At 47.4% G+C, this 21,221-nt stretch overlaps 1 protein-coding gene across 1 annotated transcript; it reads right to left on the bottom strand.

The window, feature by feature from the left end:
• Positions 1 to 5,140: 5,140 nt before the first annotated feature.
• Positions 5,141 to 21,004, bottom strand: LHX5 (LIM homeobox 5). Its single transcript, XM_074296992.1, is given in 6 exon segments — positions 5,141 to 6,342; positions 13,185 to 13,244; positions 13,247 to 13,349; positions 16,049 to 16,326; positions 17,306 to 17,529; positions 20,387 to 21,004. Coding segments are annotated over 6 exon segments (1,206 nt in total). The 5' UTR covers positions 20,560 to 21,004; the 3' UTR covers positions 5,141 to 5,974.
• Positions 21,005 to 21,221: the final 217 nt, after the last annotated feature.

Below are 21,221 nucleotides of genomic sequence, written 5' to 3'. Positions count from 1 at the left end.
AGAGAGAAAGTGAATTGGGAGGAGAAAGGGGTGAAGGATTTAGGATGTGATACCTGAGCTGTGCTTTGAGGAAAGGAAGGAATTTTCCGGCAGTAAGTATTTTTCCCTTAAATCTTAATACTAAACTTCTCTATGGTATGCCCTATGTTTATCTTCTCTCTGCTTCTCCTCCTCCTTCCCCCCTTCTTTATTTCTTCTCTGCATCTTCTTTCTTTTCTCCTCTTAGCAGGGTTTAGGTTCATATAAACTCAAAAGCATCACTGAGTTCTGTTCCAATGCCTAACAGTTACAGCCTAGATTTTAATAGTAAAAAAGAAATAAACACTCCTATAGACTCAAAATAACAGCTCAACTAAAATTCCATTTCAGTTGATTCCACCCTTGCTGTATATAATTTAATTGGCTTAAAACAAAACAAAAGAACTCAACTTTTAAAAAGGGCCTCCTTCCCTCCACACAGAGAAGTGTTTGGGTTGAGAAATGTTGGTGCCTAATTAAAACAGCCTCATTCTTTCTCTTTTCCTGGGTTATTATGACAAGTAGTGGGATTATTTGGTAAATCATTTGACCTGATTCCTATAGAGCTCCCATGGCTGTTGAATTTGCCTGTGAAGATGAAAAGATAATCAGGACATCTATTCTCACTCCTGGGCTTGGGGAGGAGGAGGGAGGAGGCAGTTGATGACTTCAGACTAATAGGAGGGGGTTGGGGAATAAATGGATAGCTGATTAGCCTCAGTCTCCTGGTTCTAGGGAAAGCTTAGAATCTAGTTTCTTCTTCTATAATATAAAAGAATGGCCAGATATCTTTAAAAGTATTTGTTAGCTCTAAAATTCTCCACTCTAATGTCTCGAATACCTCTGACACTGTCTTCTAAGGTATTTCCCAGCTCTGACATTCCATATTCTAAAAGCCCTTCCATCTCTGCCATTCATTCTAAATTTACCACTTTTGGTCTAATACTGTCTGGTTAAATTGATCAGAAATGTATATTCCTGGTGGAGTGACTGGTAGAGGAGAAGGCCCCTGTAAGAGGGGGAGGAGAAGGGTTTTTCCTTCTGTTTTATTATACCCATTTGTGCCTTGGTTAATCCAGCCAGTGTTTTATAAAGGTAAAGTATTGATATTGTCATTATACAATTAAGATAGAGAACTCCTTCTAAGAACAGAATATAGAAGGCTTGATAAATGAGGGGTTTGTTAGAAATGGGAGTTTGGATGGCATCTACCTGGAATGAATTGAGAAGTTGTCTCTCCTTCTGAGAGACAGGAGCCTGGAAAAGAAATCTGGGTAATGTACCTCCTAGGTAAGTAAATTACAAAATCTTCAAGTACGTAAAATTTTTCTCTAGATCATAAAATGCACTTTAATTTTTCTTACTTTATTTTCCTTCCTTCCTTCCTTCCTTCCTTCCTTCCTTCCTTCCTTCCTTCCTTCCTTCCTTCCTTCCTTCCTTCCTTCCTTCCTTCCTTCCTTCCTTCCTTCCTTCCTTCCTTCCTTCTTTCCTATCTTTCTCTCTTCCTCTCTCTTTCTCTCTCCTTCTGCTTCCTTCCCTTCTTTCTTTTCTTTTCTTTTTGTATTGACCCAGCAAAAGCTTACCAACAGATATCCTAACAACTTTTCCACTTATCCTTGTCAAAAGATTGCATACCCCCAAACAGTTACTTGACTTTTAATAGACAAGAGGGATGTGACCTTTGGCTGTGTAACACTGACAATGACCATTGTCATTGAATAGAGTTCATGTGACTTTAAATAAATAATTTAGCTCAAGTGCCTTCTCCTACACAGTGCTCATAATGATATCTCAGTTGCTAGCACCTCCTGCAAATTACCTTGCATTTTACTTATAGGTGTATCTGTTTCTTCTAATTGAATATAAATTCCTTAAAGACAGGGACTGTTTCATTTTTTGGCTATTGTGTTTTCATCATTTATCATGGTGCTTGGAACATAATAGACACTTAATAAATGCTTATTGATTGACTGGTTTCTTATAGTAATCACTGTGTCTATTGTTGTTTACATCCTAGGTTTTATTTTGACCTCAGCTGATTTCTTTTAAGCTCGGCGTATATGGGAATTTCTTAAGGTAGGTGTTTCCCTCAGGGTCTACATTTTCCTTCTCGATGTTCTCTCCTCCCTCAGAGATCTCATTCACTCAATGGATTCACCTTCTTCCCCTCTGTAGCTGGCTCCCAAATCTATGCCCCAATGTCTCAGCTTGACTTTTGAGCTCCAAACCTATCTAGCTCAAACACTTTCACTCTCAATAGAACCTCTTTAACTGGTTTGCACCTGGCTATGTCTAAAGTCTTTATCTTATGCACCTAAACTTGTTCCTCCTCTTGATTATAATTTGTCCATGGTATGCCCCAAATCCATCCAGTCTGCCATGTTTTATGTGATAACATCTTCCTTCCTCCCCTGCCCCATGGACTCATAACTTTTCTATAACTCCACATATGCATATATTGTTTCCCTGTTTGGATTGGGACTACTCAAGGGCAGAGACTTTCACTTGTCTTTGTATTCTGAGTCCTTGGTACATAGTAAGTGACTAATGTTTGTTGATTGCTGATTGATTTTTAAATCTTGAGGTTATTTTTAGCCCCTCCATCTCTTTCAGTTCCCATTGAATGAATTGCTAATTTCTACGCATTTACGATATTTCTAACATTCCTCCTCTATAGGTCCACTAACTTGTTTTGTTAACAGGCTTTCATTAGCCTCTGCCTGAACTACTGCAATAGTTTCCTCAGAGATCTTCATTCTTTCTTCATTTTTCCTTATGTATTGACAGTCTTGTCTTTCCTCTGCTCAAGAATGCCCACTGGCTCCCTATTGCTCATGAAATAAAGCTCAAAGTTTTTTGCTTGGGTTTAAGAATACAAGCACCTTTGGGGCAAGTATTGATTCATTTTTGCCCTTGTACTCTTTGCACCTAGCTTAGTGCTTGTCACATAGAAGATACTAAATAAATGCTTATTAGTTTTGATTATATCACCATACCACAAGTTAGCACTGCCTCCCTCTCCATCTTATTTCATCCTATTATCCTCTTCGTCTTCAGTGCTGCAGCCAGATTGGACCTTTGGCCATTCCCTATAATATTTTCTTTTTTCCTGCTTTGTTTATCCTGTTCCCTATACCTAAAATCCTCCTCCATACCCACATCACTGGATTACTACCCATTCCTTAAAGCACATTTCAAATATCTCTTCTTGCAGAGCCTGTCCTGCTTATCACTTGTTTTTAATGACACACACAGAATGTTACTCACTCATTTTTAAAGCATTTATATTATTTTGTTCGTATTAGAGAGGTACCTTAGTATAAGGGATGGACAGCCAGCCTCGTAGTAAGAAAAGTCTTGTTTCAAATTCTACATTTGTTTGGATCCTGAGCAATAACCCTTACTGCCTCAGTTTCCTAAGCAACTCCCAAGGCAACATGTTTCAGTGCATGCAGGGGTTAGATCTAAATGGATAGTGGGATTTTTCTCAAAAGGAATTCCCTCTACCAGTGGAATTATGGGTCCAGTTCTAAACTTTAAAATGTGTCTATGAATTATCCCCCAGCCCCTAATTAGACTATAAATTCTATGGAGGCAGTGACTATGTCTTATCTAAATAAATATATAATATTCATTAATAATAACAATTAGTATTTATACTATATTTTAGAATTTGCGAAAATACTTTACATTTATTACCTTATTTTATCCTCATCTCAACCCCGACAGGTAAGATTTTTTTTTTTTGTTCCCATCATTCAGATGAGGTTGACACAGGTTAAGTGATTTTTCCAAGATCAAATAACTAGAAAGTGTCTGAGGCCAAATTTTTACTCAAGTCTCTCTAACTTCAAACTCAATTCTCCATTGCAGATAGTTAACGAATTGCTATTTAATTTTTTAATTAATTGAGATTTAATGAATTGCTAATGGAAGGCTTGACAAATATGGATGCTGTAGGAGGATTCCTACAGATAGGACACAGAATGGCTAAGGGAAGCCTCCCTATCTTATAATGGGCCTTGCATGGACCAACTCACATTCTACCGATATCTAAAATATCCTTACAGATGAACTGAAATGTTTAATGTTGTTAAAAAACAACTTGACATTGTTTCAGAAATTACACTAGTACGGTCAATGAGACTAATAACCTGGTGTAATTTACTTGGGATGTAAATTGAGGACTGATGAGTCTCTGAACCCTTTGCTTTTATTCTCAAAAGCACCTTATGGACTCCTGAAGCAGCCTGGGAGGTGGGGAGGAGAAGGAATGACTTATAACAAAATGTTCTGAACTAAGGCAAAGGCAAGGGGGAATAAGGAGGTTTTTAATTCAAAATTAATGGAAAAGAAGAAGAAGGCACTTTACTCATTTTGCTTTGAGAAGGAGGGAGCCTGTTAGGGGAGATGAAAAGAATATCACAACGCACTGAGGGAAAAAGATCTTTTTTATTATTAATTTTTCTTTTAAAAAAGTTTTTTTTTTAATTTAGGTAAACCTCTTTCTGGTCTCCCCTCCCTTGCTTTCCACCCCCCTCTTAAAAATATAAAAATGTCCAAACCCCAGAAGACGAAAGTACAATAAATATGCAGGAAACACAAAAACATACTTTATTTGTTTCTTCTTTATACAAAATAAGGAAACTAGAAGCCTCAACTTCCAAAAAAGTGTCATCCTGTACATCCTTCCAGCCCTGACCTCCCCCTCACAACTCAGGGCCAGGAGCCACTGACTTCCTAGGGCTCTTGGCCAGCTCAGCTTGCCAAAGCTTGTCTGGTTGCATTCTGCAGGACCAGGAGCAGGCGCTAGTGTCTGAGTTCTGCCCCATGGGGTCCCAAATCAAAAGCAAAAAGGGAAGGGGTGAGGAGTCTTCCTAACCCAGGAGGAACCCCCCTCCTCGACTGAGGTTGGGAAAACTGAATTAGGGTCTCGGGAGAGGCCACAGGGGGGCGACAAATTCCAGTTTGAATTTTCTTTTCCTAACGAGCAATTCACATTCTCTCTCTCTCTCTCTCTCTCTCTCTCTCTCTCTCTCTCTCTCTCTCTCTCTCTCTCTCTCTCTCTCTCTCTCTCTCTCTCTCTCTCTCTCTCTCTCTCTCTCTCTCTCTCTCTCTCTCTTCTCCCCCTTTACTCTTTCTTTTCCTGTCACTCCTTACCTAGGTATCTTTTTCTTCCTCCTCTCCCTTCTTACTCTTTCCTTCATCTTTCTTTCCTCCCCATTCTCTCTCTCACACACCTTTCTCATTTTTTTTTAAGAAACGGAGAAAGTGAGGGAGAAAAAAAGTTTTTTTTTTAAATGCCATTCGAAATTGGAGAAAAACAAATCGTCTCCATTTCTGAGCCTCTCCCCTCCCTCCACGGAAAGAAGAAAAGGGGAACATAGATTTAAGTCTCGCAGGTGCTTCAAGATCTGTTGATCCAGTGGGGATTGACTTTGGTCCAAGAAAACTGCTTGTAGCCTCGAGGAGAAAAAACGCTGCGGTCTGGCTCTAGGTCCCGGAAAGAGCCACGTCGAACCAGCTTGGGTGGCCGAGTGAGGGATGGACCGGGCTCTCCCCAAGCTCCATCCCGCCTTTGGAGGAGTCGGACATTAGAGGGTGGACCTGAGGGGGGGCTGAGTGAGGCTCGGTTGGGATTGGAGGCAGTGGGATACAGGCCCGGGGCTGGGCGTTTTGGTATAGGGTGTGTGTGTGTGACTGTGTGTGTGTGTGTGTGTGTGTGTGTGTGTGTGTGTGTGTGAGCATGCACGTATGTGCCTTCAATCAATGTGTTTGTGTGTGTACCAAATTGTGATTCTGTGTGAGTGAGAAATTGTGTGCCTGTGTGTGCCGTGAAGGACTCTGGATCCACAGAGGCGCCGGGCCTGGGATGGGGGGAGGTCTGGGTGCTCCGTGCAGTTCCTAAGCCGGGTGTATTGGGCAGGGAAGGGGCTGGGAAAGGGCCCAGCAGCTTTTACCACACGGCGGCCTCGTTCAGCTCCTGGTTGGGATGTGACAGGGGCCCGCTGTAGCCGGTGTTGCTGGACATGGAGAAAGGCGGGCTGGGCCCCCCGGTGAAGACCTCGCCCGGGATGGGGTGCAGGGAGCCAGTCATGCCCGGCTCAGGGCTCGGCGTGTCCGGGTGCGAGATCATATCCGTGTACCTTTGGTTTTCTGAAGAGTGGTGCCCCGGGAGGGGCGGCTCCAGGGGCCCCAGCGGGGTGGAGCCGGGCCCTGAGTTCGGTAAGTAGCTGGAGTCCGCGGGCGACTGCGCCTGGGATGGCGGGGCGTGCGGGAAGAAGTCATAGTTTCCTCCGGGGCCGTAATAGTCTCCTTGGTAATCTGATCCGTGGGGTGGGGGAGGAGACGGGGAGGGAGGGGCAGGGGAGACAGAGATCCAGAGGAACACAAGCAAGCCACGAGCCCGGAGGTGGAAGCGGATACAGACAGAAACAGTCAGGCGGCCAGAGACACCGAGACAAATCGGAAACAGGACGCGGAAGGGACACACCCACGCAGAGACACCAGATACAGCCCGAGAGTCAGAGGAAATAGAGATAAGAGACGAGAAGTAGAGGAATAAAAGAGCGACCGAGACATCAGAAATAAAATGTGAAATAGGAAAAAAAAAAAAAAAAAAAAGGATTAGGGGATAGCAAGGAAGAACACACAGAGATGGCCAGAGAGACAGAGATACCGGGGGACCGATGGAGGGTTAAAATCGGAAAAACGAAACACAAACAAATTACAAAACAACATCAACAAAAGAGTAGGGGGGGGGGCAGCGACACGTCCACGAGACAAAGCAAGATAGGGAAATAGAAAACAGAGATAAGAGTGTAAAAATATCGCAGAGATATTCAGATTTCGGAAATCCAAGAGGAGAGAAAAAGACACAGACAAGTGCACATAGATAAGTAAAGGCAGAGAAATGGAAGCATGGATACCAATAAGGACGGAAAAAAGAAGAGAAGATGAAAGGACACAAGTAGAAATGGATGAGAAAATGAAAGCGGAGATAGATTGGAATATGGAGTTTGGAAGAAGTAGGAGAGGAGGAAAATTTGGGGAAAGGGAGGGAGGAAAGAAAAAAAAAATCATTAGAAAGGTGAGGGAAAGCAATCTATGAGATCTCTGGGCCAGGTTCAAGCCTTTGGAAGGAAGGAATTGGGGGAAGAGATCCTCCAGCCATGGTTCCCTCGCCCCACTGGCTGGGAGGAGCCCAGGATTATGGCACACATTTCATTTACTTCCCTCCATCCTCCCTCTTCCCTTCTCCCGTCTGCTTGGTATGGCAGATTTTTGGCCAATCCCAAAGTGGAGGAGCCGTATTTATCCTGGCCATTTCGGTGATTCCAGGGCCAGACAAGGGAACAGTGACATGAGCCCTGAGTGACAAAGGCAACTGGAAGGAGAGTAAAGACCAGTCCCCTCTCCCATTTCCTGCCCCTCCATTCCACTCTTGGAGCTCTTGTTCCTGCTATTACCACAGTACTCTGGCAATACTTGGTTATTCGCCGGGAGGCTTGCCTACGGAGAGCGATTTGCTAGAGGGATTCAAATGGGGGAAGCCCAAAGACTGCGTGTGTGAGGTCTCTGGGGGAGGGGCTGAGACCCTCTTCGACTTTCCCATTAACCCGGGCCCGATTTGCCCCAAAGGCTCGGGATTTTGCCCAACTGTCCCAGACGGGAACAGAAAAAAATCGATCGTTTGCGAGAAAAGCCTTCCATTCAAAAGCCAAGAACACAGGCTCCCGGTGCAGGGAGGACCCTTAGAACATGAAATGTCAGAGCCGGGAGAGACTCCAGGATATACGATGTTAGACCTTTTATGAGACCTTAGAACACACTATCAGAGCATCGATCTTGGAGGGCCTTTCAATCACGGACTGCAGGAACAGAAAAGGACCTCGGAATACAGTTTGTCAGAAATTGGAGCGTTCTTAGAACATAGAACGTGAGCACGTCCAAAGAGTAAGAAACTTTAGAACAGGGAATGTCAAAACTGAGTTTTTTGGTTTTTTTTGGGGGGGGGGTTGTTTTGTTTTTGTTTTTGTTGGTTTTTTTTTTTTTTTTTTTAAGTCATTATCTCCTCTCTTATTTTACAGATGGGGAAACAGGCCTTGGAAAAAATCAAGGTACTTGCTCTGGGTCACTTAGGAAATGAATGGCCTATGGAGCGGGCCCCAACTTATTTACTATACACGGCTACCTGAATTTACAAAGACCCCCGAATTCCGTCTAAATCCAGGGGCAGAGAGCCCAATTTCTAAAAGAACCATGACAAAAACCAAACGCGCTTCTACCTTAACTTTTCCCTCACACCTGCGGACAGGTGTGTGGTCTGTGTTTTAATGCAAACAGCAAGAATTTGAATAGAAGCTCGCTCCGTCCTTCACCCTCCCGCCCTAACTCAGGTTCCAGCGGGGGGGTGGGCAGCGAGAAACCCCGCCGGCCGCGGTTGGGACTCTCCCCCCTCGCTCTGGATCTCCCGGCGCCGGCAGCGCCTAGCCGAGCAAGGCCGGAGCGCACCGCCCCAGGGTCAGGGGAGAGCACGACCTCAGCAGAGGCGGGGAGGCGCGCGGGGGAGGCCGGGAGGAGAGGCTCCCAGAGAGGGCCCCGCGCTTCGGCTGCCTGCAAGCGGCGGCGGCGGCGGGGAGCCCAGGAGCCGAGGAGGCGACTTTGCAAGTCCCCGGCCTGCTGAGGGGAGCCGGCGCTCGGCTAGCGGCCTCCATATGGTGGCAGGGTTTGGAGGTAATTGGAACAAATACCGTCTGAAAGAGGTACAAAAGGCTGCAGCTGGCGCTTTGTTCGCGCTCACACAAGAGGGAGAGGGGGCGCTGCGCGGAGCCCCGGGCTTCTGTTCACACAGACAGCTCCGGCACAAAGTGCCCTTTCTTGCGTGCTGCCGGGGTGCCAAACTTGGCTGGGGCTTGGGACGGAATCTCTCGGAGCGCGGATTAGAGCGGCCCGCGTGGCCGCAGCTCCGGCGCTCCCCTCTCGCCCTTCTCTTCCCCCACCCCCATCTCCATTCTCCGGCTCTCGGGCTCTTTATTTCTCTCCTTCTTACCCCTTTTCTTTCGTTCCTCTTTCCTCTTTCTTTCTCCATCAGTCCTATTTCACATTCTCTCTTTGTAGCTCTATTTTCTCTTTTCTTTCTTTTTTCTCTCTCACTGCTCCTCCCTCTCTCTTTTCATCTTTTTTTCCTTCTCTTTCTCTTTTCGCCTCTCTGTCTCTGTCCCTGGCTGTTTCTGTCTCTGTCTCTTTGTGTCTCTGTCTCTCTCTGTCTCTCTTCTCTCTTTCTGTCTCTCTCTCTCTGTCTCTGTGTCTCTGTCTCTCTCTGTCTCTCTTCTCTGTCTCTCTGTCTCTGTCTCTTTCTCTTTTTCTCTGTCTGTCTGTCTCTGTCTCTGTCTCTCCTCTCTTTCTCTCTGTCTGTCTCTCTCTGTGTTTCTTTCTTTTTCTCTGTCTCTGTCTCTCTGTCTCTCTCTTTGTCTCTCTCTCTTTCTCTGTCTCCCCACTCCTCTTTTTAATTCTCGCTGTCCTCTTCCCCTTTGCTCCTGGGGTAGAGGTGGCAGAAAGAAGGGTGAGCTGCACCCAGAAGCCTAGCAGATGCCCAGAGCACCCTGCCGCATGTGGAGCAACAAGTCCTGAGTGCTCCCACTCAGAGGTCTGCTGTGGCCTACCCTGCCCCACTTATGAGGAAAGAAAATGAGGGAAGTAAACATGGCAATGGGGAAGGTAGACTCCCAGTGGTGTGAGAACAAATCAGTGCTAATGAGTGATTTTTAAAGAAAGCTTTAAAGTCACAAAGAGATTTTTCTCATGTCTCACAACAATCCTATGAGGTAGCTACTACAAGCAATATTATCCCCTGTTTTTACATATGAGGAAACTGAGGCTCAATGACATACAGTGATTTGCTTATAGAAAGACCATCATCATAAATGCGGACACATGCATAGAAGAATTGCACTTGTTTAACAAATATTGGATTACTTGCTATGTAGGGGAGGGGGTGGAGGGAAGGGAAGGGGAAAAAATTGAGACAAGGTTTTGCAAAGATGAATGTTGAAAACTGTCTTTGCATGCAATTTGAAAATAAAAAGCTATTATTTAAAAATTATCATCATTCCTATTATCAATAATGATATCATTTTATCCTGTCAGTCAAAATTATTACAAAAATAACAGACTTACTCTTCAGAAACCTCTCTCCCCACAGGGCTAGGGGTATAGAAAAGGACCTAATAGGGAAGCCTCTTTGTCAGGGTGCCTTTGGTCAACAAGGTTTGCTGTAGGATCCCACTGAATGTCAGGACACATCTGAGGTGCTGAACTCTGGGGCAAAGGAATCTGGGAGCCAGGGAGTCATGACTGGATTTTGTAGGATCTTCCTGACTGCTTACACTGGTGCCATGACATTATTATTACTGCTAAAGGGTTTAGATTCCCTTTCTTTGGAGCAAGAGCACTGCACACAAGTACATGAACTTTAAAATAATGCTTAGCATTTAGGGAGTGCTGTTAACGTTTCCAAAGCACTTCATTATCCTAGCTCATCTGATCCTCACAACACACAGATATGTACACACACACACCACACAAATGCACCTAGTCTTATCACATGGCTACACATATCACACTTATGTAAATAAAAAGATACATATTACTGATAAACCTTTGTATACACATAATACACATACAAATATATACACATATATATGTGTGTGTGTATATATATATATATATATATATATATATATACATATATATATATATATATATATACACACACACACATTGGGGGTAATGAACATAGAAATACACAGTATCCAATACAAATAAAAACATATACATCACAGAAATACATCCACTTCCCACATATACACAAACAAATCCCACAAACACAGCTGTTCATACACCAGATTCCCCATAAACAAAAACCATACAAATATATACCACAATACACATATCGACAGATCCATTCACATAATATACAAGTATGCCCATCACTAACATACACATACATATAAACAAGTTCTCTTAGATTATATATTAATTTTATTCAAACCCCAATTTATCTGTTCCTGGTATGGCTGATCACTTTATACTTAACTAACAAAATGATTTTTAGTTAAAAATCAAACCTAACTCACATGGTATGGGCAGGTAGAGTGGAATAACGTTGCCAAGTGGTTTAGCCCACTTAGTGAGAACAATATTGAAGACTGCTGAGACTCTCTCTCTCCCTCCTTCTGGCTCCCTCTCCACTTCTCCTTCCACCTTTAATGGTCTCTAGCCTTACTCTTCATGATGCTTCTCCCCCTCCCAGGGATATATAATCTCAAGCCTTCCTTCTCCCTAAAATTGCTCTTCTGCTGTTTTTATTTAACACAGAATCCAACTTTCTCCCTTTTTACTCTTCTGAGGGTTCATCCCCAGAGAGGCAGATGCTTTTCTTTACAGTTCTCCCCCACTCCTCCCCAGAGTGCATTCACCATCACTGCTTCTTCACCCTTAACACACCCACAGAATTAATCTTGGAGGCTGACTAGAGCATCTAAGAAGCCTTAATTTGCCCTTCAAAAGGTCTGAAAATGGCGCCCCCTGCATGTGGCTGTACTAGCAGAGGACTACAGAATCTCGAGTCAGAAGAGATTTGAGGTTATCTCCATCAACTTTCCCCCCCAGGTTTTACATTAAGCTGGAATCAGCTTACCATGCCTCTTGTCTATCACAGTTATTTCTTCTGGGACTCAGAGAGCTAGATTTTTTTTCGGGGGGGGGGAGACTAAAACATTTCCAAAGTATAAATTGTAAGAACTACCTTGAATTCAGATTTGAAAAATATCCCTCCTTGTGGTCCTCCTCTGGGTCTTACACCCTAAATAGCTGTCTGACTCACTTAGGCTAAGCTATTTCCCAGAACCAGGAAAGTCCTGTCAATTCCCCTAGGGGCCTGGGACACAGAGTTGGGGAACAGGTGAGTAGAAGAAGAGCTGAGCCTTCCTGGCAACCAGTAGGGATGGAAAACAAATGCTTCCCAAACCCATCCCTCTGAAAAGCATGATTTGTAAATTCTCCTGGGTTATCTTTGACTCCAGGAAAAACACTCTGAAATACAACTCCCCAAACCACAGTATTTTTCCAGGGAGGTGAGAGGGAGGAGCTCCAGGCCAGGAGGAAACTTTTTGGTCTGTGTGTCAAACTGAGTAACATGGACCTGCCTCTTGGCGTCACCCTCGGTGAATGTTATCCCCCTCTCCTCAGCTATCCTGCTTGGTTTAACCCACAGACAGAAGGTCTAACAAATGAAAGGGCTCCAGGAGAACACTTTTTTCCAAACCCAGTATGCCAAACCAATATGCCTTGGTTTATATCTTATCCCAGAGAGGGTCCATTACTGCCCTTTGTGTGTCTGCTGGCCAGGTCCATAGCAATCCAAAGCAGCATACAAAGTGTCTATCTCCCTCTCCAAATAGCCTCTTTCCCCAAAAAGAAACAAAAGACACTACAACTGATGTTTTAAAAGTCTCCCTCCCCCCCTCTCCCTTTTTCTCTTTTGGTCTCTTTGTTCCTTCTCTTTCTCACCTCCTCTCTGTCTCTATCCCCCTTTCTGTCTGTCCTGCTTGTGTTTCTGTGTCTCTTTTTCTGTCTCCTATAGTTTTCCTCTCTCATTTGAAACCGATCTATCCATTAATTCATCAAACATTTAAAGCAATGGATTTTACATATTCAATTCCCCGTGGATAGAGTTCATTATTTTTCTTCTTAAATGGAAATGCATGATGTCTAAAGGCAAAACTAACTAAGGATAAAGTCAGTGGCTAGAACTTTACCACACATGGGGGGGATGGTCGAGGGATTACCCAAAGCTGTGGATGAGAGGCGAAGGGCTTGGAGGAGCAAGTTGGGGGCCCTGAAACTACAGATGCAGAGTAGCTTAACTAACTTTCTGCAGGGCACCCAGAGGCCTGGAATCCTGTATAAGCCCAATCTCTGATGCTTGGGCTTTGGTGAGTATATAGCAGGAGCCTCTAGGAAGCTAGGAATTAGTGAATTCCTAGGAGGACTCTCTCTGGAGGTGTAGCCATGTCACTGGGTGCTTGGGTGGCCACAGGGAATACTCTAGGGGCCTGGATGTTGGGATGGAAGGTAGAAAAAATCCATCGAGAGCTCCTTACCTCCATAGTAAGTGTAGGGGGTGGACCCCAGCATCTCTGACTCATCCAGCCGGCCACCAGTGGACGCATGCGCCTCGGACTCCTGAAGAAAGCATGTCTCCGGGCACCAAGAGCACTCAGCTGCTTCATCCTGCGCTCCTTGGACCGCCGGTTCTGGAACCAGACCTGGGGTTGGGACGTGGGGAAAGCAGTCAGCAGGACACTAAGCTTGGACCTTTTGGGGACCATCAAGACAGATGGGCAGACTCAGAAAGTAGAATAGTATTTGGAGTCCTGAGTTTTCACTTTAGACAGGGTTTAGGGGGTGCTTGGAGAGGAGGAGCAGCATGAAGGAGACTAGTTTTCCTCTTTGATCGCCTTATCTCTTGTATATATCCCATAAGTGGGATTTCTCTTCTGCCTTCCCTTTTCCCCTAGGAAAAGTTCAAATGACAAATAGCTCACCCCTCTTTCTCCCTCCCCTTCCCTTCCCTAAAGTCTGATCTCCTCCCTTCAGGAAAGAGGGAGAGGGAATGGGGGAGGAGAGCGGATTAAACTCAGAGCTGGTGAAGGGGAGGGAAAGTTGGGAGTTAACTCTGCGAACCAACCAAGAGTGAAGGATTTCGTAAACCCGTGGGGAGACTGATAATGAAGTCGACTTCTTGCGGCCCACAGCTCTAGCCCAGCCCAGCCTCAGACGTCTTCATAAAGGCAAGAGTCAGAGATGTTCACAACAAAGATTCTTGCTCCCTTCCCCCCATCCGTCTTTTCTTTTTTATTGGTCTTGTCTGTGTTTCTATCATTCTCTATTCCCCTCCCCTTTTCTTGTTCTCTTTCTCCATCTCAAAGGGGCCCTCGACCTGAGAGATAACCTAATTATTTGTATTCTCCCTCCCCCCACCTAATCTTCCAACCCCTTTCTCTCCTCCCTGCTTAGCGGGGAGGAAGAGGATCTCCTCACTCTTTTGGATAATAGGTAGTGCAAAGAAGTTGGATCTCTGAGGTTTCTAGATCTGGTTTTACTGTGTGACCCTGAGAAAACTGCTTGCTCTCTCTGGGCCTGAATTTTTTTTCTCTGGAAAATGAAGGCTCTTTAAATCTAAGGTCTCTTCTCCAGTACTGAATTTTCTTTTAAGAGCTCTTTCTTTTTTTTTACATTCTGTCCTTTCTGGTTTTGATATTGTATATTCTAAATTTTCTCCTTGTGTTCCAAGGCCCTTCTCATCTCTGACATCCTATTACTCTAATATTCTAATAAGACTTTGGAAAGAGTTCTGGCCCTAGTGGTGTAGACCAGGCTCCGAATTCCAAAGGGGAAAATTATGGGAATGTGTCATTGGACACTGGCAGAAGAGACCCAAAAAAGAAGCAATGCTGCCCCCATCATAGCCAAACTTCCCCCTTTATGCCCCAACTCTTTTTCACAGCCCCTTCGAAAGCCACTCATTCTCCATACATAAGCCTCCAGACCCTTTCACTCATCTCCCTCTCCTTCCCCTGCTTCTTCCTCTATTGCCAGCTATCTCCTATTTTCCCCTTTTATGCTCTCAGGTAGCCTGGTTCCTTTTTTTTTCTATTCCCTTCTTTTTCCTCTTCTCTTAACCTCTTGCCATTTCCTCTCTCTTCCTTTCCTCTTCTCCGACCTTTCTTTACTTTATGCAAACCCAGTAGTAACCGCCTCACAATCGATCTGACCTCTAGAAGGGAGGGAAGTCCAAGAGAGAAGTGTCAACCTGCCCTATCTCTATTCCTAATAGGATCATACTTTGACTGACTGGCCTGGATTCATCCTTCTGCACCTGCTTTTCTCAATTATGGAAAGGAAAAAAAAAAAGCCCAAGCTAGATCTGGCTTCCTCCTTCCTTTCCTCCTCCTCCTCAGTTTTGAGCCTCTTCCCAGCTGCGATTTCAGTGTCCAAGCTGGGGACAGTGATTGGGATTCTCAAGAAGGGGCAGTTTTTGAGTGACTCTGAGAGGAGAGCGGAAGAAACATAGGGACTGAATCATAAGCTCCTGAACTCCTTAGCCATCAAAGGGAGGAGAGGAAGGGGAACTTTGGCAGGATTAGGGGCCAAAGGGGAGAAGAAAAGCCTAGAAAGAGAATAAAAAAAGATTTTTTTTGTCTGTTTGTTTTTGTTTTTTAATAGCAATAACCTCTTTCTTTTGTGCAAGACTTGGCAGATCACTTTGCTATCCATTAACATATCATTTGGCACTGTTATTAATAACTCACATATCACTCCAAGGTTTTCAAAACATTTTCTTTCACAACAATTTGGGCAAGCAAAGGTCAAAGGTTCAATTGATTATTTCCCACTTCCAAGGTAGGAAACTGAATTCTAGAGAGGGAAAATTACTTGTCTAAGGTCACATTAGCAGGAAGCATGAGCCCCAAATCCTAAAGTGTCGTGTGCTTTCAGTGGAAAGCATCCTAGGTGAAAGAAGGAAAGAAAAAGGAGAAAGAGAGGATGAGAAAGGAGAAAAGAGATCCAAAAAGAACAAGGAAAAGAAAAGGAAGGAGAAAGAGAGGATGAGAAAGGAGAAAAGAGATCCAAAAAGGACAAGGAAAAGAAAAGGAAGGAGAAAGAGAGGATGAGAAAAGAGGTTCAAAAAGGACAAGGAAAAGGAAGAGGGAGGGAGATGGGGAAAAGCAGTGAAAAGGAAGAGGAATGATGACAGCAGCAGAGAGAAAAAAGGTGAGAGAAGGAAGACAGAACTAGAATAAAGAAGAAAAAGAACGAGGGGAAGGAAAACACAAGGAGAAAAGGCAAAGAGAGCGACAGCCAGCCGGGGACAAAGGAGGCATAAGGCGGCTGCGTTGGGGGAGCAGTGCAAGGCAGTGCCGGCTTTTCCCACAGGGCCAGGCTTGGAGTGGAGCCTCCCTACCTGGATGACCCGCATGTTGAGGCCCGTCTCTTGCGCCAGCTGCTCGCGGATGTGGCGCGTGGGCTTGGGGGTGGCTGCGAAGGCGGCCTTCAGCGTTTCCAGCTGTTTGGCCTTGATGGTGGTGCGTGGCCCCCGCCTCTTGGTGCCGGAGTTCTGTTCCTCGTTCTCGTTGTTTGTGGTTTCCTTGTCAGAAGACGTCGAGTTGTCGGTCTCTTTGGGGTCGTCCTGGAGCGGGTCCTGGAGGTCTGGGGACAAACTTCGGTCTGTACAGGATGACACTGCGGAGGGAGCAGGAGAGGGTACAAAGGTGAGCCCGGACGTTGCAAGAGCCTAGGTCGAGGCAGAGAAGCTCCTGCCCTCCCTCCCCCCCCCCCTCTCTCTCTCTCTCTCTCTCTCTCTCTCACACACACACACACACACACACACACACACACACACACACACACACACACACACTAGTGCAATCCCATTTTCCAGAGGAGAGGACTGTCCCAGTTGGGATAAGGAAAAGAGAGGACATGGAACCAGAGCTGGGGAAGGGCGGCTGCTATTCATTTTCTCCAACATCCCCGACTTCCCCCCAATCCTTCTCTTCTTACCCCACCCTTACCGGTCCCTAATACCCTGCGTAATTGTAAGACTGGAGAAGGGAACCCGGATATTTGGCCTTCACCCAGCCTGGGGAAGATCCTTTTATCAGAAAAAAAAAAAATGTCGTTGGGACAATTGGGTTCCATCTTCGGAGAGGGAGAGGCACCGTGGGGGGTAAAGGAGAGGGGGAGGAAGGCCGGTGCTAAAACCCGCTGGCGCCTCCATTTTGTGAAGTGCGGGGTGTGGACAGAGAGACCCATTCCACGGCCAGTTGTGGTCACGTGGGACAGAGGGCAGGCAGAATACCAGATGTTTCCCCTCCCCACCCATCTCGGATTTCAGCACTTCCTCACACCCCTTCCTACAATCCATTCCTCTTCTTTACCTCTCCCATCCTTCTCTCCATCTAAAAGCTTTTCTCAGGTACAGATCCCGCGCCTGGTGATCCCGCCCACTCTAGAGCCCTGAAGGGGAGCAGGATTGAGATTCCCCCCCCTGCCCCCAGCCTCCCACCTTCCCGCCCCGTCGCCCCAACGCCCAGATGCGCCCAGGCTGAGGTTTGGGCGGAGGCTGTGGCTGCAGCGGGAGCACGCAGGCCCGGGTCGGTCCAGTCCAGTCCCCAGAGCCTCGCGCGCCAGCCGCGGGTCCCGGGCGGGCTCCGGGTACCTGAGTTGAGGCTGCCTTCCTTGACACTGGGCGAGTTCAAATAGTCCTCTTTGCAAACAAATTTGTTCTCATCTATAATATAGAGTTCCTCGCCCGTGGACAGTTGCTTGTTGCAGACCATGCAGGTGAAGCAGTTGAGGTGAAATACTTTGCTTCGGGCCTTCCGAACCAGGTCGCTGGGAGAGATGCCTTGCGCACACCCCGCGCATTTGGTGCCAAAGCGCCTGAGGAAAGAACGGGGAGCACAGGGTGGAGAAGGAGAGAAGCTTTAAGGGCAGGGAAGAGCCGGGCAGCCGGATTCCAGCCAGGACGGGGTCTGCCCAGCCCCACAGCCTCGCGTGTCCTTGCATTTAACAAACCCCTCAGCCCTCCTCCAGATCCCCTCGCACCTGCTTCTTTCTTCCCTAGCCCGAATTTCTTTTTCATTCCCTCTTCCTCCCGAAATCGGAGGGAACTCCAGAGGCTTTCTAATATTTATTTACGATGAATAAATAATGGTGAGTGCTTATTATTATTTATTTATCAGAATTAATAATAAGGTCGTAAAAATATCAGTGGGCAGGAGACAAGACTCCCGAGCTGGTTCCCTATTAAAATAATAACGAAAATGAGAAAGGTTTGGGGCTGGGTGGGAAGGTAAGATCAGATTTCTTTCCCTTTCAATCTCCTCTAGCCTGGGCCGCTATCCTGCAGACCGGGAAGCCCAGGGGCCCGGCCTGGATTCCCTGAGGGTGAGGAGAGTGGGGAAAGGGGCCCGGGCTGGGAGCAGCAGGAGGTGGATTTCTTGGAAGCAAATGGAAATAAGAAGATGCCCGGGATTCGGCTGGAGCAAAGAGTTTTCCAAAGCCTTAATCTTGGAACCGGCTGCACCGGATAGATGACAGTAAAAGGCACAGGCTTGAGGTCCTTAGTTCCCTCACGACCCATTTCCCGGGGTTCGGCCCTACTTCGACTAGCCACTCCCGAAGCTACTGGGCAGTGTGCGGGTTTCAAGCGACTCCCGATGGAGGAGGAGGATGAAGAAGCAGGAAAAAGGAGGGTATAACCTGGAGGAGCCGGGGTTTGGGAGATTTACAAAACCGGCTTCTTTTTACCAAGGAATTGAGGACAATTTCTCCCCTCTCTTAGGAGTTCTAATTCATTTTAGGGAATCCCCCTGGCTTTCTATCTGGGCTGTCCGATGAGCTGAAAATTTACCACCCCCAAAGGAAAGAAGGAACTCAGGGTTTGTGGAGGCAAGTGCCAGACACGGAGAGCGATGGGAGAGGTGAGGGAGTTGTGGATTTTTTCCCCCTTGGGTTGATGGGAAGTCCACACACATACACAAATAAATACACATAGACCCGAAGGTGCACATACTAAAGCCATACAAAAAGCCACATAGATACACAAGACACCAAGAGGAATAAACAGACGCAAGTACACACAAACTCATAGGCACACATACGGGTACATTTGCAAGCACCCACAAAGACACGTATACTCACAGGTATTAACAGGCACACACATACACACAGGTGGAGACCCACCACACACAAGCACACACTCCCATGGGCACAGAGGCAGAAAGCAGGACAATACACAAAGATACACGGACATGCACAAAGACACACAGTCACATATTGCTGTGGACACAGCAGCACACACATCCCCACAGAAATGGCCTGGCTCTCCCAAACAGGGAGATTTGGGGTGACGTTGATGCAGTGAGCACATTAGGCCCCATAAGTCATTTTCGGTCTTATCCTGAAGCATAATTGACTCATCTTCGCCTTATCCAAAATCATTAGAAGCTTTGAAAGCCCTGCAAGGCGAGGGGGGCCGGGCAGCTAGCGCCCATTAGGAGTAGTTTACATGTGTAAAGCGGAGCCTGTCTTTTCACCTATTGAAATTCACCTTCGTTTGGCCTGAGGGGCCAGGGGACTCCGGCTCCCCGCGCTCTCGGGGATCTGTCCCTCCCCGCTGACCCCAGGCCGCTGCCTCTCGGGCTGGCCCACACAAAGACTTGTTTAGCCCCAGCTCCTGCCGGCGCTACCGGGGTTTTGGAAGAAGGGGAAAGGCGTAGGGACGATTTTTTTAAATGCGTCCCCCCAACTTTCAAAAGGAGAAAGAAAAGCTGTCCCCTCTCCACCCCCACACACCTGGATCCGGGAGAGCTACTTAACCAGTTCTTCCGACTCCCCCATCCCCCAGTCCCCAGTTCTGGGCCTCGGCGCGCTTCTGTGATTTCCGAATCTTCACTCAGTGGGGCTCGCTGACTTTAAGCCGGTTTCCCGGGCTGTAGCCGGGGCCAGCTCGCAGCGGGCACCCCTTTCTCTCCCAGCCCGCGTTCACCCGATCTCGGGAAGGACGTTTCCATAGGGGAGCCCAGCTCTGTAGCTAGGATTCATCAGGCCTGGCCAGCCTGCGGTCCTCTGTGCTCATCCGAGGATCAGGAAGGGGGGGCACTAGAAAAGTTTGTCAGATTCCCCCGTCTTCCATCTCGCCTTCCATCTCTGAATTCCCCGGGTTTCCCTCCCTCCTGTTTCGGCAATCCTGGTTTGTGTGTGTGTGTGTGTGTGTGTGTGTGTGTGTGTGTGTGTATGTGTGTGTGTGTGTGTGTGTGTGTGTGTGTGTGTGTGTGTGTGTAGGGGGGCTGGGATCTTTTGGGGTCAAAATTGGTCCCTGCTGTTCGCAAGAGGACGGGGCAGGGAGGGCTTCTTCAGCCCGACTCCGCAGCCCGGGGCACCTGCGGGAAGGCTAGCTAAGTGAAGTAGGATTCTCATCCCAGCCCCCGGACATTCAGGCACTTGGGCTGAATTGGGAGCAGAATTGGTGTGTGTGTGTGTGTGTGTGTGTGTGTGTGTGTGTGTGTGTGTGTGTGTGTGTATGTATGTGTGTGGGTGTGTGTGTGGGTGTGTGTGTAGAGACATAAAAAGTCCCTTGGCCGGGCCCCTGGCCCTCTGCCCCCGTGCGCCTCAGCTTCCCCCAAACGCTCTCGGTGAGACTTCTCTGAGCTTTCGGGCCGGGGGAGGAGAGGGGAGACGAGGGGAGGGGAGGAAGGGGAGGCCAGGGCCGGGAGCCGACGTGGGAGCCACTCACCTGAAGAAGTCGTTCTTGCAGTAGAGTTTCCCTTCCCGCGAGAAACACTTCTCGGTGAGGTTACATTTGCACTCGCAACACTGAACACACTTGATGTGCCACGCGCGGTCCAGGACGTTGAGTAGAAACCGGTCCAGGATGGGCCGCTCGCAGCCGGCACAATGCACCATCATGACCCTAGGGCCCGGGAAAGCCAGCCGCTCCCCCCAGTTGCCCTGTCGGCCCGGGAATCCAGGCGTTTGCGGTTCTCGCTCCAAGAGCCTGAGTCCCCCGGCCCGGCCCGGCCCGATGCGCCCGCCGCTCCCGGGCGGCCGCGAGTCCCGGGCGCCGTTCCCCCGGGCCGGTTGATCGGGCAGCCAAAACGCCAGAGAGTCGATCCTTGAGCTGGAGGGGATCGGGGGACAGGAAGCTCTCGGTCGCTGGGAGAGGGGGGGACGGTGGTGGCGTTTCACAGCCTCATCCCCCGGACCTGGGCCCCACACTCCCCGATCTCTAAGCGTCCCCCCCGCGCGCAGCAGCGGTGGCAGTGGCGGCGGCTCTCTCCCCACCTCGCGAGCTGTTTCCCCGGGTGCCGGAGTGTCTGCTACTTTTCTCCACTTTCATGCCGTCCGCATCCTCATCTTTGTCTGGCCGCTGACTAATTCGCGCATCCTTATTCAGATTTGGTGACGTGGCGACGCACGTAGCGCGCCCGACGGCCAATAAGCGCGCCGTGGCCATGGCAACCTCTTAAATTTATAGCATATCTAAATTGGCTACAGCATTGTGGTCCGGACAGAGCAAAAAAACAAGGCGTCAGTATTGTTGAGTATTAGATTGTACCTGGTGCTGGGGC

The sequence above is a fragment of the Sminthopsis crassicaudata genome, chromosome 1 (assembly GCF_048593235.1).
Source record: "Sminthopsis crassicaudata isolate SCR6 chromosome 1, ASM4859323v1, whole genome shotgun sequence".
Taxonomy (NCBI): Eukaryota; Metazoa; Chordata; class Mammalia; order Dasyuromorphia; family Dasyuridae; genus Sminthopsis; species Sminthopsis crassicaudata.
Note: the sequence above shows the minus strand (reverse complement) of the source record. Positions and strands in the feature narration are given on the sequence as shown.